Source organism: Nothobranchius furzeri, chromosome 1 (genome assembly GCF_043380555.1).
Source record: "Nothobranchius furzeri strain GRZ-AD chromosome 1, NfurGRZ-RIMD1, whole genome shotgun sequence".
Lineage (NCBI taxonomy): Eukaryota > Metazoa > Chordata > Actinopteri > Cyprinodontiformes > Nothobranchiidae > Nothobranchius > Nothobranchius furzeri.
In genome coordinates this window covers 66,999,019-67,017,887 of record NC_091741.1, presented here as the reverse complement: position 1 = coordinate 67,017,887, position 18,869 = coordinate 66,999,019, and the positions used below count along the sequence as shown (strand labels likewise).

General features: G+C 42.2%; 1 protein-coding gene across 6 annotated transcripts in view; it reads left to right on the top strand.

The window, feature by feature from the left end:
* LOC107380771 (protocadherin-1) overlaps positions 1 to 18,869 on the top strand; it is a 240,387-nt gene that overhangs the window by 113,413 nt on the left and 108,105 nt on the right. For 5 of the 6 annotated variants that reach the window (XM_054739398.2, XM_054739399.2, XM_054739400.2 and 2 more), the window contains exon 4: positions 9,565 to 9,784. In XM_054739398.2, the coding sequence (XP_054595373.1) occupies positions 9,565 to 9,784 (220 nt within the window). Of the gene's footprint in view, positions 1 to 9,564; positions 9,795 to 18,869 lie in introns of all 6 variants that reach the window. The other variant, XM_054739402.2, reaches the window with a different exon arrangement.

Here is an 18,869-nt window from a genome sequence, read left to right as displayed (position 1 = left end):
CTCTCTAGAATGTGACAAGCTGGAGACACAAAGACCAGGGCAGCGACTCTACCCTGACTCTGATTCCCTAAAGCCGTAATGAACCAATGCAAATGCTGCAGATGTGTTTAGTTTGTCTGACCAACAATCTAAGCGCTTGATTCACCGTCACACAGAGTAAACACACAAATCTGGACGGGCTCGTCGTGAGTCACCGAAGCGGGCGCTTTGTGGGTTTCCTGGGGGATATAATGAAAATGACACGTATTGTGAGGGTGAGTATGGGCTCAACAACAAGTTTGTGCCCTGGGGGGTTAATCCGACACTTGAGATGGATTTGGACAAAGTGTTGAATAATTTATGGCTCTGCTGCGCTGCTTTTAAAGCCGAGTTCTTCTTAAGGTGCTGCTCAGGATTCACCGCACCAGCATTATGTTTTATGACCAGGAATTCTTAAAGGCAATAAGCAGTAAGAGGGAGGTTTGTTCTGCTGTTATTACGCGCTGATATTCAGACCTCCTCGTCTTCCTTTGTGCCGCTCCTCCTCCATCGTCTTTTCCTCACTATTTTTCCACTCCTCATTCGTTCTCCACAAGAATTCAGCACAGTTGTGTCAAATTATTACTGGCAGTTGCTCATCTTGTGGGCAGTGTGTGTGTGTGTGTGTGTGTGTGTGTGTGTGTGTGTGTGTGTGTGTGTGTGTGTGTGTGTGTGTGTGTGTGTGTGTGTGTGTGTGTGTGTGTGTGTGTGTGTGTGTGTGTGTGTGTGTGTGTGTGTGTGTGTGTGTGTGTGTGTGTGTGTGTGTGTGAGCATGCATACTTGATATTATAAGCATGCACAATGCAGCCTCACACACTCTTATCTCCCACAGAGGGAGGTAATGAGGAGCTCTCACACACGTTCACACTCCTACACACACACACACACACACACACACACACACACACACACACACACACACACACACACACACACACACACACACACAGTTATCTCCTTCTCCGTGTCTCGGCTGACAAACACCCAGCGAGGCATCCTGCGTTCCTCCTCTCGCTGGTTTTTAATCATCTCTGAACAATGTGGCCCAGTGAACGCACCTCCTCCTCTTCCTCTATCATCTCCTGCAGGAGCTGGAGCAGCAGGAGGAAGAGGGGGCCACCATGACTTCTTATCTCCTCCTCTCCATCCTGCACCTCCTGCTCTACTTTATGGTCCACTTCTTCCTCTCCCTGCTGTTCCTCTTCCTCTCTTCTTATCATCTTTAACTCTGCTGCGATGTATCCTCGACGCAGCCTCACCCCGCAATGAAGGTCACTTAGTAGACCCAAGGAAAAACAGTTCATCATGAGCTCTTATTTTGTATATTCATCAGAAGGCAAATTATTAATGCAAAGTGCAGCATTAACAAATTGTTGAAGAAGAAGATGGTGATGAAGGTGTTTTCCTTGAATCTTAACAACTGACCTTCATCACCATCGCTAAAAAAAATCACTCTGGTCCATTTTAGGAGCTGAGTAAGTTTTTTTTCCAACTAGAAATGTTTTTAAACATTTTTTTTACATTAAACAAAGCTCCCCTCTCTCTCTCTCTCTCTCTCTCTCTCTCTCTCTCTCTCTCTCTCTCTCTCTCTCTCTCTCTCTCTCTCTCTCTCTCTCTCTCTCTCTCTCTCTCTCTCTGTATATGTATGTATGTATATATGTGCGTGTGTATATATTTACATATATGCGGTACTCAGCATACACCCCCTTTAAAAACTACACATTTAATCAGCAACTCAATGAACAAAAGAACGATTTCCAGAGTGTTCACAAGGCTGGGTTTTATTGAACACTTGTTTAACTCCATAACATGAAATTAGGGTTCCTAATATAACTTAGATCACAAAATAATCAGTTTTAAAATAGATTGAAGCAAAAATGAATACACCCCACAACAAAAATGATTACATCTAGTATTTTGTATGACCACTGTGATATTCAAGGACAGCACCAAGTCATCAAAGGATGGATGGAACAAGTTGGTGATATATTGCAACATCTATCTTCTTCAAGAATAACCTCTTTTAGAGCCTGGATGCTGGATGGAGAGTGATGCTCCACTTGCTGCTTTAGAATTCCCCACAGCTGTTGGATTGGGTTCAGATCAGGAGACAAACGTCACCATTCAATCACCTTCACCCTGTTCTTCTTCAGAAATGCAACAGTAGCTTTACCCCGGGTTTCCACGGGAGCCGTCAGCAGCACGTTACTGCAGCAGCACGTCTTGCTCGCGTAAACTGCTGCTTGGCCCTTTCCATGAGACGCGAAGCAGCAGGGGAGCAGCTGTCACCGACAGAGCACGAAGTCACACGAGTGACTTTGTCAGTAAACACAACAACAAGCAGGAGAAAACTACAACATGGTTTGTGTTTTATGTTCTGTCCGTTTTATAATCGCCAATACGGACCTGAAAAACAAAGGAGACCGCTAGCTAGGTGATAACTTCTCACGGGGCCGCACAGTTAGTAACCTTTTTTAAAAGTAAAGCAACCCGAAGGCAGTAAGTTCTTTATTCTGAAAATCTCGGGAGCTTCTCTCCGTTTCCGCGTCCGATTTCCTGTCTTTCCTTCCCCAAAAATGTCAAACTTGACCCGTTTCAGAGGCGTCGCGCTTAGAAAATAGAACCGGCGTGTAAAGGCCGCGACATGCTGCTCCTGAGACGCGGCCGACTCGCGCTGCTGACGGCTGCCGACGGCTCCAGTGGAAAAGGTTCTGTTGACCACAGCGGTTCCTATCAGCAGCTATGACGTGCTGCTGCAGTAACGTGCTGCTGACGGCTCCCGTGGAAAGCCGGGGTGAGATGTTTGTTCTGGATCATTGTTGTGTTGGAAAAGTTCACGATGACCAAGTGCACGGAGGGATGGCGTCATCTTCTCCTTCAGTATACAGTACATTGTTGAGTTCATGATACCATCAATGAACTGTAGCTCCCCAACACCAGCAGCACTCATGCAGCCCCATATAAGGATACAGCCACCACCATGTTTTACTGTAGGCACCATGCATTTCTCTTTGACATCCTCACCTATATATATATATATATATATATATATATATATATATATATAAGTTTATTTATATATTAACAATAATGTAAAATTAGGGCAGCTAAGAGCACTAAAACCCAACCGGACAAACATCCACCATGCTGCGGTCCACATGGAGGACGAGGACATATGGTGCACAAGTTAAAGATACCAATGGGGGGTGGGGGCTGAGGTGGAGATTTGTCTCTTCCTCCCCTCTGATCTGCTCCACTTTCACTTAGTGCAACTTGCTGAAATAGCACTTCTATTTCCAGAAAACATACACACAATCAGAAGTGGAAAAGGGGAGGCGAACATAAGGCTGTTTATTGGGTTTGGGTGTACTGGAGGTGACAGACAGGTAGAAGAGCCAGTGTGTAAATATAGAAATGATTTATTTCTTAGTGCACACTCAGCAAAAACAACAGAGGGAGTTAAGAGGAGGGAGCAGTTATTAATAACACAAAGTGTGGAAGTTTGCTCTGGCGAATGCACCTGATGGACGGTGAGGCTGCTGCAGGATGTCAGCCAGGTGTCCCAGACCAATTTTCTGAAAAAGAAATGTTTGCTTTGAGTGGATGTGATCCATTTTATTTGTTCTGAGAATCCTGAAACAGAAAACAGTGAATATCAATCCTGTTGTCTCTATAATGTTTGCACATTTCAGCTCAACAAATCATCCTCCACTGGTTGACACTTTCCAAAGTAAACGGTGGCATTTTTCCAACACTTCAGGCAGCTGCCATTGACACAAACCAAACCTTACATTGAGTTACTTCTGACTCCGTCATTTGTCTTCTCCAGATAATTAATCAATAAAAAGCACTTTACTGCAAAAATGAGTGCTGCACATACTGAGGAATCATTATTTCAGGAATTGTTCACTGCAGTTTAGTTTCTGTGTGAATAAAGGTAAAGTTGAATGTAATAAAAGTTTTCTGAAAAAAAGCCCTGGTGCTCTTTTACACTCAGATATTTTAACGGCTCATTGTCCTCTGATTGGTTTTCTCGGCTGCATGCTAAATCCAACAGAGTTTAGACAACTTTAGGTTTCTGACTTAGGTATTTTTTTAAATGTTGCTACTGCAGTCCTAAAGTTGATTTCATCAACTGAGTTTTTTCAAATCTAACAGGAAATCCACAATGACCTACTCACCAGTCTGAAATACCACATGTCCTGCCTCTGCCTTCAATTATTTGGTAACACTTTATAATAGGATTTCCTTTATCACATTTACTTAGTACATCATTAAGCATTAAAAAACAAAGGGTCCCTTTATTAACATTAACATTATTGTTAACTATTAAGTGTCCTTAGGGTTAGGACAAAGGGAGTCATCCTAGTAATGCATTACATAATTTGATTAAGCAGTCCTTAATTTAATATTTTATTAAAGCTTAATAATGCACTATGTAATGCTAATAAATGGACCCTTATTGTAAAATGTGACTAATTAATTATATTGGTCCAATTTTGACAAACTTAGTTAGATCATTTGACATTACTTACTTAATCAAAATTCAAAACTAATATCATTGAGGGAAGCCAAAACTGTTAGTACATGCAGTATGTGTTGGTCTCTTGGCTAGTATTGAACCAAGTTTTGACACAACATTCATACAATTGTCTGAACTTTGAGCCATTCTCATGTTGGTTATAGTCAAATCGCTAGATGTGGTTGCTGTCATGAATTTGGTTGAGTCCAAATTTTAAAGATGTGTGTATAATATCAGTTTTAACACTGCTGAAAAGTAAAAAGGTGGCTTATAATAACTTTGTCATGCAATTATAATTTACATTTTGAATGTTTTCAAGCTAGGCGAACTCTGTTGGTGTGTCATCTAGAAGTGGCATTCTCTTGTAACAGGATTAGTTCAACGTAAGGATATCAGTTATTATCACACCGATAGCTGTTAAAAACCTGCTGTTAGAGATCTCTCTCATCTTTGCTCTAAAATTCTACTCAGGTGTTGTGTTTTAGTTTTACGGCCAGGCTTCAATCGACTGAAGGAGCTTTCATAACCTCAAGTTAACATGGAAGTTTGCTTCCACGATGAAGCTTCTAGTTAGATTTTTTTTTCCCCTCCTTAACAATTGCATTGGTTAGAATTAAGGATGTGCAGCATATCAGCAGCAAAATATAGGTATCGGCCGATGTTAGTAATGTTTTAGCACATCGGTATCGGCCCTATAAGTAAAACTGGACCGATATTAAAAACCCATTTTTTCCCTCTTATTTCCGTTTATATATCTATAACAGGTGGTGAGGGAGTGATGATGCGTACTTGTTTGGTGATGTGACAGTTCTGTAATCATCTCAGAAGTGTAAATGTGTGTGTGTGGTGTGTGTGTATAGTAACAAAAACACATACACACAAATGTAACAACTAACACAAATGTGTAGCCTGATATGGGTAAAAGTTGTAGCCTTTGATTAAATGTCAATTTTCCATGGTGGCCATAATGAATCAAGTTGACTTGAAAAGTCTGTAGATCTTTATTATATATATATATATATATATATATATATATATATATATATATACACACACAAAGATAGATAGATAGATAGATAGATAGATAGATAGATAGACATAGCTATAGATAAAGATACATAGATATACAGATTGAAAATCATGCAAGCTAAACTTTTTAATGTCTTGCTTTATTTCTTCAAAGTGCAAACTAGATTATGTACACAGTGTGCGTGCGTGTGTGTGTGTGCGCGCGCACGCATGTGTGTCTAGTTTCTAGTGCAGATTTTATTTACGTAATCTGGTTTCCTGTTATCGGTTGCTGACGGAGGTTAACAGCTGATGGAGAGAGAGATTTTCAGAGCATCAGTGCAAAAAGCATGAAATCACCAACATATCTGATTTCATCTTCCATACAGAGATTTGCAGAACATGTTTCATGTCAGCATAAAATAATACAAAATTATCTCTAAGGATCTTCTGTGTATATATAAATCAGGCACAGAATACGAATATGTGGCTGTAGCAAAAAGAAGGAAAGTGGAATGGCTCGTCGGTTACATAACATCTGGTTTAACGCCAGAATAAAAACTACAATGTGACCTCCGTGAGCTCTTCTAGGTTTACTGGTTCTTCTGGGAGTGAAGACGGGAAGTGAGAGTGTGCTGATCTGCTGCAAGTCCAGTTATTTCTGAGTGTTTGAATGTGCTCACCTGGAGAGACGCCTGTCGCCCGAAGCATCGGGGATCTGCAGCTTCTGATGCTTTGACAGCACATTGTGTCCACGCGGGTTAAAGGGCAGCACTGCCGAGGATTAAAGTTCTGCACAGTTTCCATCACTTTGACACAGTTTTCAACCGCACGCTGAGCAGAACCAGATATTTTTAAATCCCTGTTTTGCAGCAAAACCAACCCACCAACCTGAAGCAGCTGAATAACTCAAACTATTATTGAGAGGTGATGATAATCCCTCAGCTGTTTAAAATAGAGGAGCCCAGAGAGCTAATCTGATGGTTCTGCTGGTTCTGAGCCTTGACAGCGCCCAGTTGCCATGGTGATGAAGTATCTGCCCACCCAGTGATGTTGCTCTTTATCAGCCTGGGCTGGTCCCATCTGTGTGTGTGTGTGTGTGTGTCTTTGAAACGTTTGACCGTGCATTGTGTGCTTTTGAATTAGGACACTTTACTTGGCAGCCCTCTTTGTCTTTGTATAGTGTGGGTTTCTGTGAGTGTGTGAGTGTGTGGCAGTGTGGTGTTGAGCTTTCCAGCAGTGCTACAGGGAGGCTAATTGCATTTTAATTACAAAACCAAATGCACAAGTCAAACAGTTGCCTTCCACCCACAGAAAACACACAGCTAAACACAGGTAGGTGTGTGTTCGACCCTGAATGCTTCCTTTCATGAAACACACACCTGAGACATTTTTAACTCAGTTTACATGAAATGATATTCACAGCGCACCATTTTATTTCTTGTGTGTGATTTCCTGATGAGTGTTGGGAGGCAGATGGAAGGAATAGTGTATCAGATGACCGGGGACTCTGTAGCTGGGGCTTCAAACCCACCCGGGGGGCCACTTGTTTGAAATATCTGATGTTTGTGATTTTATTCTGCAGTCTTGCACGCAGATATCTTATTCTCTTTTGCTCATATGCAGCTCTTTATTACGCAGAACGTCACGCTTCATCACCCTTTTATGCTGCAACACATTTGAAGTTTTGAGGTTTTGTCTTGCTTTGTATTCTGCTCTTTAAGAAGCTTCATCCGTGCTTTATTTTCCCGGGATTTGATGCTTGCTGTTGGAGTGCCATCCAACTTCTTGAAGCTGGTATCTCACTAGAATGTTGATTTGGTTGAGGCACAAAACTGAATGAAAACATGCAAATATTCAGCTGCAATCACAACCATTAGGCACTTTTGAAAGAGGTTTTAGATGTGGCTGGGTTGCAAGGGGTGCATTGTGCAATTCTAAATAAATGTGGTTAGAAATCTTTTTAGATAGGTTTTTTTTCCCATTCTCATTTTGAACCCATTTTACTCTCACGTTTTCACAATTTAGTGCCAGTCAGGGGCGGATTTATGACTGAAGAAGATCTGGGGCTTAACACACACACACGTGCACACATGCATGCGCGCGCACACACACGTGACACGCACTAGTCAACATCATATATATTTGTCTTGCACCACATAATTTTTAATCTGAAGCTACATATTAAGCATTTTCAGGGCAGAGTATTGTTCCTGTTAGTGTTTAGTGTGAGATGATATTCCCTTTCTTTCTCCAGCAACTTTACCTGATAGTAAACTAACTTTAGGCAAACCAGCAGCACAACAAATATTTTCAAATAAGACTCACAAACCTGAGTCAACACCAGTATCATCAAAGCTGGGGTTCTGTTGTTGTACTTTTGGTCTAAAAAACGTCCTTATGTCCATCTTCACTCAGGCAGAGAGTGTAGAAGAAGCCGACTACTGAAGGGCTTCTTCTTCAGTGGTGGAGGCTCAGGCAGGCTGTATACAAACTACTGCCAGCTGCTCCCTCTCTGTTGGACTTTGGTACTGCATGTTACTTCCGCGATTTCGATCCGGGGGGCTTTTCATTAAACATTTGGGGCTTGAGCCCAAGTAGCCGGGCCTAACGCCGCCCCTGGTGCCAGTCCCTTTCTCATGATTCGCACTTTGACTCAAGGAGGATTGTGTTGTGATTCAGGTCTTTCAACCTAAAATCCCAACTTAGAAGTTCAGCTATTCAACAAGCCTCATGTGGAAAATAACATTTTGACATCTGGTCTTCACATCACTGGGTCCACTTGACTTGAAAAATACATTTCATTTACAGTAATTCATTACATTTCCCCCATTTGTTGTCTTTGCCCAAACTTTTCATGCTTTTTCTTGCTTCAAACAAACAAACAAACAAAAAAAAAGTTGATCCTTCATAAATATTTTTCTGTTTTTTAAACATCTAAATTCTGGAAAGACATTCTAGACATCTGATACATTTTAAACGTCACATGTCTGGTGGGTACTGAATGAATGGGATCATATCTGATAAAGTAAAGCCATATCCTAGTTTTATTGCTCATCATTTGTTATTTTAAAGTCATCAGTTTTACAGGCTGCTGAGCATCTGCTGTTGAGGTCAATGTGTTTAGCTGACTGGTTTGTAAATGAAAACACTGAGAAGAGATGAACTAATCAATCATCCGTCTATTAAATATTCCCACTTCATCTGCAGATGGATGTGCTGAAATGGAATCTGACTGAGGAATCAAACTGAAACTAATCAATCTTTTAGATAAAACATCACACAGTCATAAAAGTTTTAGTGTCTGACTTCTAAGGCCTAGTCCACACGTAGCCGGGTTTCTTTAAAAACGAATATCCGCCCCTCCAAAAACTTGCATCCACACCACCTCGTTTAAAAAAAAACTGTCCACACGTACCCGGATAAATACGTTGTTAAGGCCATGCCAGACCTGTAGGCGGCAGTACTTCCCCCGTTCTTAACCTCATCCTTCGTCTGTGGTCTTCCACAAGGAGCAGTAATTCCGCTTGCAAAAACAAACAAGCAAAAAGCGCTTGGACAATTGATAAAACGAGCGCAGCTCTGAGGGCATCCATGCTGTCGGCTAGTGTAAACACAGGTCGCACACGTGATGTCAGCATTTTTTTGTCGCGGAAAGTGACGTTGCGGGCCTTAAAACTCCGGTTTTGGCTGTCCACACGCAGACACCCAAAACGGAGAAAACGCAGATCTTCACTTTGGCCGGAGTTTTTACAAAGATCCGTTTTCGTGTGAAAAAACTCCGTTTTCGTGTGGATGACAGGCCAAAACGTAGCAAAATATCTACGTTTTGGCAGATCCCCGGTTACGTGTGGACAGAGCCTGAGAGGAGTTTTTGTGAGTCTGGATCAGAATAAACATTATCTGAATTCTAATAAATGTTCTACATGTGAAAGTGTAAACTAGCTGTAAAACTTCTAGAAAACAACAACAACAAAACTAATCTCCCTCCTTTCTCTTCTGTCTTCTGTTTCCAGCTTCCCCACAGACGAGTGACCTTCTCCACTTCCAACCAGGCTCAAGATCTGCAGGATGCATCCCAGCACAGCTACTACGACAGCGGCCTGGAAGAGTCAGAGACCCCCAGCTCCAAGTCATCATCAGGGCCACGGATCGGACCACTGGCTCTGCCAGAGGACCACTACGAGAGAACCACACCCGATGGCAGCATTGGCGAGGTGGAACACCCGGAGAACGGTAAGACCAGGTGGAGTTTCCCCTCCCTGTTTTTCTCTTTTCATCCCTCCATCCATCCTTCAGCCCAGAGAGACACACCAATGGGCTCAATCAACATTTCCTGCTTTTATACACACACACACACACACACACACACACACACACACACACACACACACACACACACACACACACACACACACACACACACACACACACACACACACACAACTTGTCAGCAGGAATTCTGATCATTTAATCAAATTCCCACAATTCCCTGCACAGTGCACACCTCCATTAAAGAGGTGTGTGACCTCACAGCAGCACAGCACAATCAATATGCAACATAATCAAGTCCCACTGCTTCACAAATTAACATCCCAATTATGTAAATCATACCTGGTTTAGACCCCCATCAGCTACACAGGCAGGCTAACGGGGAACACGCTAACACTGTTAGCATCCTGTTAGCCTCCCATCATACTCTATACAGAAACAGTCAGGGCTGTCAACTTTTGAACATTTCAAAGAGTGAGATGGGGTCGTGGGGTTGGGAGCAGACAGTTTGCCGACCATTTGGGCGGGGGGGGGGGGGGGGGTATTAATGAGACTTTTTTTTTTTTTGCTCTTCGTTTTATTTATTTATTTCTACTCTGTATGGAAGAGGATTAGAGCCACTGACAAGAAAAAAAAAAAGAAAAGAACGAATTCTTACCTTTACTCAGAATTCTGACAGGGAATTCTGGGATAAAAGTCAGAACAATTTTTCTTTTCTGTTTTATTCTTTTTCTTTTCAGTGGCTCTAGTCCGCTTCCATACCTCTGACTTTACAGAGGGAACTGACCTTTGTTTAGTACAAATTTTCTTTTCGTGAGGAAAATTTAACATCCAACTCTCCTGAACTTCTTCATTCTATCTATCTATCTATCTATCTATCTATCTATCTATCTGCAGTAAAGGGTTACAGGAACTTTTGATTATAATTGATGTAAATGATTTAAATTCCATCTAGGGGTGGGCAATATCATGTCATTCATAATTATCAGTTATTATTTCCTGGCAAGAAAAACTATCACGTTAAGCTAACTTCATGATGTAACTGCATCCACTAAACAGGATCTCACAGTTCTGGGAGAACCGGTGTCGGTACAGGATCTGCTCGGGTGCAGGATCGACTCAGGGTCCTTCGACTGCCGATGACATCAAAGTAGTTGATTGGCTGAACATGAAGCCTACGGAAGTTACGTTATCATGTTATTATTTTGACTGGTCAGAACAACTTTGCGGTCTTAGTCTTCGTGGTTTTAGTCCTGTAGTCCAAAAATCAACACTTTTTGGAGAATATATGTTTAAATTTCTAAAAGAAATGTAAAATATAAGCAAATGATAAACAGTGACCATCAAGCTCTTGATGTTGATAAAATGGGGCAAAATAAAATATAAGAACTTTATTGAAAGACACCAAGCAATATTTTGAGTCAAAGAATGTATTTAGATAACAACTAAGGAAACATACAGACGAACTCCACATTAATACAAACAGATATGGCTTCACATATAAGAACTGTTCCATATTTTGTCAGTCCGATGTTGGTTTTATGCAGTTTCACATTCTTTACAAAACAACGATAATTATGGTGTCTTATTAACAAATTAAATTATAAAGAAAACATTTTTGTTAACAAACAAGAATTTATTAACAAAACTGCTGATGTCTTTCCAAAACGTATGTGTGAAAGCCGAGTAGATTTGCAGTAATGCGACGTGATTGGCAGTCGAAGGACCCCGAGCCGATCCTGTACCGACACCGGGCATGCCCATCCCATCATCAACAGCAGGTGGAGCTCACCGCTCCGCCCATCTCACAACCAGAGCGGTAAAAAGCACACCCGCTTGGATTATACAGATGGAATTCTGGGTGTGAAAAAAACGCCAGTTAAATTATTACTGAAGTGTTGTTTGTGTGCATGTTGTTAAGTAGATAATGCTATAATTAATGTAATTGAGTTTTTGAAATAAACCCTGCACACTGTGCGTGATGCGTGTTTGGGGAGCGCAGGCACTGGTTTAGCGTGAGAGATTGGAGGTGTGGCGTGGGAGCGTGTGAAGAGGGTCGAATGCGAGTGTCTCACGCTCAGTGCATGAGAGTTGGCAGAGTCAGGTAAAGGTTGATGATGCTAACAGATGGTTCAGCTTCAGGCTGTGTAGATGGTTTTAGCTAATGCTAACAGGTACGCAACACAGTCAGGTGTTATGTTTACTTTTTAAATGGGTCGCACAGAAAAGGTTGACGGGAATGCTGATAAGCGGATTTAATGTTTTCAGTTTTTGTTTGGTTTATTGCAATTGAGATGATAATGATTTTATGATGTTTGGCTAGCGTGTTGCTAGCAAACTTTTACATTTCCTTTAGTGTTGTAACAAAAACGAAACCCATAACCCCAACTAAAACAAAGCTGTAGAGCCACTATTATGCTACAGTCAACCAAAGCAGCAACTTTGGCTTTGTGACAAGGAGAAAGATATTGGGCATTGCATTATGCTGAATGGTAATATACAAACTTATAAAATAACACAAGTTAACCAGGTCATGTTTGTAAATGAGAACATGTTCTCAAACATTTTAACTGGTAAAATAAAGGTTGAAAAAATTATTTGAAGATGATTCTGTTTAATAAATGTTCAACAAATGCATATTTTTAGATTTGATTCAGGTGATATTAGTCAAATTATTCTTGTCATGAACAGAACTCAGAAGACCCGTGAAGACGCCAAACACAATGAAAGTATATAAAAATAGAAAACCTTTATTTTTGGTGGAGTTACCAGATGGGCGAGGCTGGAGACAGAGTCAGAGACAGGCGAAGGTCAAAATGGCAGGCAGAGTACAAGGCAGGGGTCAGAAGAAAAACGAGGTCCGGAGGCAGAGATCAGGCAGGGTGGATGGCTGGAGAATTCACTGGCACGAAGTTTTCAATAATCTGGCAGTGAATGACTGGATGGCCTGTTCTTTTGTAGCAGGGTAAACAGGTGTGAGTAATGAGCTGAGGAGTCAGGAGCAGGTGAAGTGGATGAAGGCTGATTACAGGAACAGGTGAGATGAACGAAGTTGATTGTGATGCTGACTGAGGTTGCTAGGGAAAACAGGGCTTGGCTGGAGCTGGGTGAGGGGACCAGGTGAGCTGAATGAAGAGTAAATGAGGAGGGTGAAGGATGGAAGTCATGACAATTCTTTAATCTTTTTTTTCTGCAAATGAACTCTTCATTTATTTATCAAATGAAACCTGCACAAAGAGGATCTTCACTTCTAAAGTTTGCTGCAAAATACATGTCCTACATCCATTTCAGTAGCTGGGCTCACATCATGTGCTGCACTGGGGATTTCGTAAACTTAGAATCACCACACATTCACAAGAAAAAAGAAAAACAAACCATTTCAATGAGCTCGTTGTAATTATGCCCACTACCCGGGTGTCCGGACTTTTAAATGCCTTCAGGCTTTGCTTTATTCATACCTCGCTCAGAAATGGATCCACACAGGTATCAGGAAAACTAAATTCTGGTAATTTTTTATCACGTGTAGTCTACATATAACACTTTTCTTGAAAGGCAGCGAGTAACCTCATCAGGACTAAGAGTTTGTAAGGACCTAATAGCATTCTGTTGGGCTTTCAGTTGGGTTGTTGTTGAATTTATTCCCATTTTGGGATTCAGGGGGTAAAGGCGGGGTGTAGGACTTTATTTCCCAGTGAAGATACAAGCAGACAGATCGAGGCTAGGTTTCCATGACCTGTGACCTTAGACCCACCACCCCCACCCCACAACAAGAGCAGGAGGGCTGTTTGGTTTTTGCATTTGGCTTTATTATTTGTACAGGCCATGTCTTAAATGAGAGGGAATTGTTAATATTCTGTTTGCATCACTAACTGCAGCAGTAGGTAATCTTTCATGTTTTCATTTATAAGTTCAGTTTCCTTTGCAGATTGTCCTCTTTAATAACCACTTACTTTGGTTTAGACTTTTGTCCAATACCTTCCTTGGTTTATTGGAGCCTCCATGTTACCAACATCAACATGAGTTAATAGCCAACTTTAAAATTGCCATATAGAACATGACAGTGCTTGCAAATTTCTAAAATATCAGTTTAAATCCCAATAATTACTGCAAAAAGAAGAAACACGTGTGTTTGAATCAGGTCCGAAGTCTCAGTTTAATGAAATATCTGCTCCACTCTGTCTTTGTTTACAGTGAAGTTAATATTTTAACCCATCAAAAGGTGAGGAGTTATTGTTATGATTTATTTAGACCAGATTTGGCCTTGAACACAGAACCAGTCAGTTGCACTTATACAGATTCATGCATTTAACGTTCACAGCCCTGCTGCATATTTGATAGGCCTCGTTTAAATCTTTAAAGCACAAAAGCATAAAACATCTCATGCATAAAAAGCTTAATTTACCCAGATTAGGAACAACAAGGCATTATTACATCAGCACAAAGAAGAAGGAAACAGCCAATAAATAAAAGTAAAAGCTGTGCCTCATAAGAAGGACTTTATGTTTAGATAACGACGCTGAGAAACAGGTGGTTTTTAGGGTTTCAGCAGAGATTCCATCCATCCATCCATCGTCTGAACCCGCTTGTCCACGTAGGGTCGCGGGGGGGGGGGGGGGGGGGGGGGGGCTGGTGTCTATCTCCAGAGGTCAATGGGCAATCAGGCGGGGTACACCCTGGACAGAGAGCCAGTCCATCACAGGGCGACACAGAGACACACAATCGCGCACACACACACACACACACACACACACACACACACACACACACACACCTAAGAACAATTTAGACCGACCGATCAACCTAACAGTCATGTTTTTGGACTATGGGAGGATGCCGGAGTACCCGGAGAGAACCCACGCATGCACTGGGAGAACATGCTAACTCCATGCAGAAAGATCCCAAGCAGGGAAGCGAACCGAGGACCTTCTCACTGCAAGGCAACAGCTCTAACCACTGCGCCACATCGCAGCCCAGCTGAGATTCCCTGAAGAATAAACAAACTGTCTCATTTACCAGCATTATGGAGCCAAATTAAAGACACACGAGCAGCAAGTCACCAATCTTTTCTTACTTGTGTCCTCATTTATTGTTGTGCTTGGGCTCTTTAAGGCCTCGTTAACACTCGCAGTAATTAAGCGAAGTGGGGTGAACAAGTTGAAGCTGGCTTAGGAATAAAAGATCAGGAGGGAACGAGGAGAAGTTCAGTTTAAATGCCACATCTGTCATCGGTCGGCTCAGTGAGGGTGAGAAGTCTCAGTGAACCCACAGGCCGCACAAATACCATCTGTAAACACAATTATTCACACGCCTGCAGGCCACCGCGGAGGAAGGGGCTGCCGCGCGTCACAGCGAGCGAGGAACAAGGTCGTGAGTGGGTGATGTTGTTTCAGTCTTCCACTTTGATGGTCAAACATGTTTTAGCTGGAGGTGTTTTCCCAAGGAGGTGCGTGTTGTTGGAGTGGAGGGGTCAACAGATTACAGCGTGTTTTCCAGGGATTAACACACCGCTGCAGATACACTTTACTCCCTCGCTCTTCCTCTCTGAAGATTCCAGGCATGCTGTGTTTTCCATCTCAATCCATCAAACAAAATCCTTCATTTTTATATTCGCTTTTCAAACTGAGAGGTTTGTTTGTTGCTGCTTTGTTGTAGTAAAAAAAGGTTCATCGAGCATCCACAGCTTCTTTTCACCTCTGAAAGTGCTTTGACCACAGGAACCTTGCACAGAATTTGCAGGTTTTTCCAGGAGATTTATCTCCTCCTACTAAACACACATTACCAGAAAAGTACTTTAAGACTTTCTTTCACCTGGATTGATATGCTAGCTAGAATAAGGTATCAGATTTCATGATCTGGTTAAATGACAACCTTTCACAAGCTGCAAATGTCAGTAAATGAAATGGATCAGACGTATCTGTAGATTACAGAAGCATAAAAGTCCAGATTGTTGCTCCAGCAACCAGCTTGACAATAATTACACCAATCAGCCACACAATTATGCTATTGCCTGTTCCGGGTTCGGTTCGGCTAGCTCACTTTGGTGTGTCGTTTCAGGAGGCTGTTCTGTTGCTTCCTGTTGTTTTCCTTCACTTCAGACCGTATTGATCACTCAGTTGTGTGACTGACTGCTGATTGTTCAGATCTTGAGACCCAGTGATGAAGAGCTGCAGGAACAAAGCAAGTGGCCTGAAACACATCGTGCGTTTGCACTTGTTTGCCAGCTGAACAATTTCATTACATTATATTGACCAAGAACACCAAGATTTGAAGGCAACTGCTGCAAGGCGAGCTCATTCTGATCAGAGCAGGTGGATTTTACAAATGGAGAAGATTTTCAGCCACATGTGTTTAGAATGGCTTTAGCTATTTTAATGCATCCTGGCCGCTCCTCATGCAAGGATTATCTTCATTTGTTTTAATCTGAGCTTAATCTGTCAATGAACTAGATGCTTTAAATTTGCTTTGCCTAGTGCAGCACTGTGAACACTCGTCCCTTTATTTTCAACGTGTTGATTTCTTTCTCTTGTTTCTTGGTAAAGTGACAGTGTGTATTTCCTCTGGCGATAAGGGGCAGTACATACCTAAATCTTTGCAAGCAACAGGTATTTTGTGTTTGAGTAAGACGTTACCAGTGGATGACCATTCGGGTCAAAAGTCCCTCAGAGTGCAACCTCCAGCAAAATGACAATCACACCAGACCGCCTTTCATCACTGACAACGCGCAAAGAGGTAAATGAGCAAAACAACAATGTTTATGAATGGTGAAAGTTTTGTCCTCATGGGCAACGGGATGAGTTTCTGCCACAAGTACATCTTTTGAAGCAAAAAAAAAATCCACTGTTATATCGAGGAGCCAATAAGAAAATTCTAGGTGGTCCACGAGGGATCATTTTGTTCATATATGGCAAATAAGTTATTTGTTTTTATTTCCTTGTTTCATTCTGTTCCTCTCAGTTTCTGCTTGATCCATCAGAATGTTGTTTCTAAATTATTCTTATTCATACTATTTAATGCAGGTTAAACGTCCCATTTGTTAAACTGAACTTACATACATTAATAAGAGAATGCTGAGACATCACAGAGAAATGCGTGGGAGTTTGGCCGTCCCGCCGGTGGGGGGTGCTGTTTGATGTCACCGGGATGTCAGTAGAGTCTCGCTATTAGGTTTACTTGCAGTGATGTTTATAATCCAGCAGGTGTCAGTAGACCAACATGGTGACACAGCGTTGACACAGTATCGATACAGTTTGGGTAATGTGCCGAAACACCTCACGGGCCATCATCTACCCATCACTAGCGTCACTCATAGACTAACTTCTATTTCACACTTGAAGCATCAGTGGCGTGGAACGGCAGTGGAATGTTGCTGCTTCAAATAGAATCCATTAAAGTCTATGGAGCATTCAAACCAACCGAGACGCGGCAATTTTCAGGTGCGTCCCAGAAGCGGCACACCGCTAAAGATAGGGTCGGGCTCTGTTTTTGCAGCTAGCCGCTTCTGGGACAACATCATGTATGACATCAAACAGCAATATCCAACATGAATTCCTTCTTTTTTGTTTAATGGTGGATTTCATAAACAAACCGTGACCTTTGAAGTCTCAAGGGATCCTGTGATCTCGCAAATCAATCGAGAAGAATGGCGGAAGTCTTGAGGGATTTTGTGATCTCACGAGCCGAGCAAGAAAGCCGCTCCGTGGCCAAGACTCTCTCAGTGTGTAACGGACCACATTGAAGCTCGCGAGTAAAAGGTTCTGCTGCCACTCCGTGCCGCTGATGCCTCCAGTGTGAAGCTGGGGTTAGACCTGCTCTCATGTATTTTAGACACAATGTCTATGGTTATATGTTACATTTTCAACAGCATTTTGACGGATATTTCCAGAGATTATTGGTAAAAACTACACTTTGTCTCAAGGGGGGTGCATGAACATTGAATGCTATAGATCAGGTAGACTTCTCAGTAGAAACATTATTCAACATGTAAAATGGTAACCACGGGAGCTAAAACATCTCTCTCTCCTTAGATTCAGACCATATCCCATGTTCACTGCTGCTCTCGCCCCCCTTTTTCTTACACTACAGAACCAAATCAGCCCCGAGCACCACTTTGTCTTCTGCCTGATTAAAAAGCACAACGTTCAGCTGTTTCAGAAAATCACTGAGCCTTTCCTTCTTTTAAGATTTACATCTTCAGCAGTAACCACTGGGCTCCGAGCTGACAGCCACCGGCAGACCTCCGAAGAGCTCACAGACACACTTCAGTCTTTTAATGAGATCCGTCGACTGAAAATAATTGCAGACTCAGAGGGGTGTAAAAGGAGCGTCCATCCTCTGCCCCACCCTGACCAAGCTGGCCGCACAGACACAAAACACAACATAGACATGATGAAAAACACATTTTGTGGTTTGTTTTGCAGAGGTGAGAGATATCTATCTCTTCCTCCCTCTCATCTTCTGCTCCGACCTGCAAATGGTCAGCTAATGGACATTAATTCCATCAGCCTGTTTTCACTCTGCTAATGCATCCACTTCCTGTCTGTGATGGACAGACGGGAAGAGGGAAAACCAAACTGTGAAGAGTGAAAAGAGGGAGGAGGAAGTGTGTGGGATTTGATTGCATCTATGTCTTTCTAGTCAGAGTGGAGCGAAAGATGAAAAAAAAAAATCAGGATAGATTCAGGACTGAAAGGTCTGTAAAGGGAGGAGAATCTGTTCCCTGACACTGAAGCTTCTGCATAACAAGCCGACTTATGAAATGTGTGTGTGTGTGTGTGTGTGTGTGTGTGTGTGTGTGTGTGTGTGTGTGTGTGTGTGTGTGTGTGTGTGTGTGATGAAAATATACACACACATGCAAGCTTTTTATCTGCTGATTGCATCAGGCTGAGAGCTGTAGAAATTGGACACACACACGCACGCACGCACGCACGCACGCACACACACACACACACACACACACACACACACACACACACACACACACGTACGGATGAGAGATGCAAAACATCAGAGAGCTTCTCTATCTGAGCTCTTAATCAGCTACCGGTTTGAT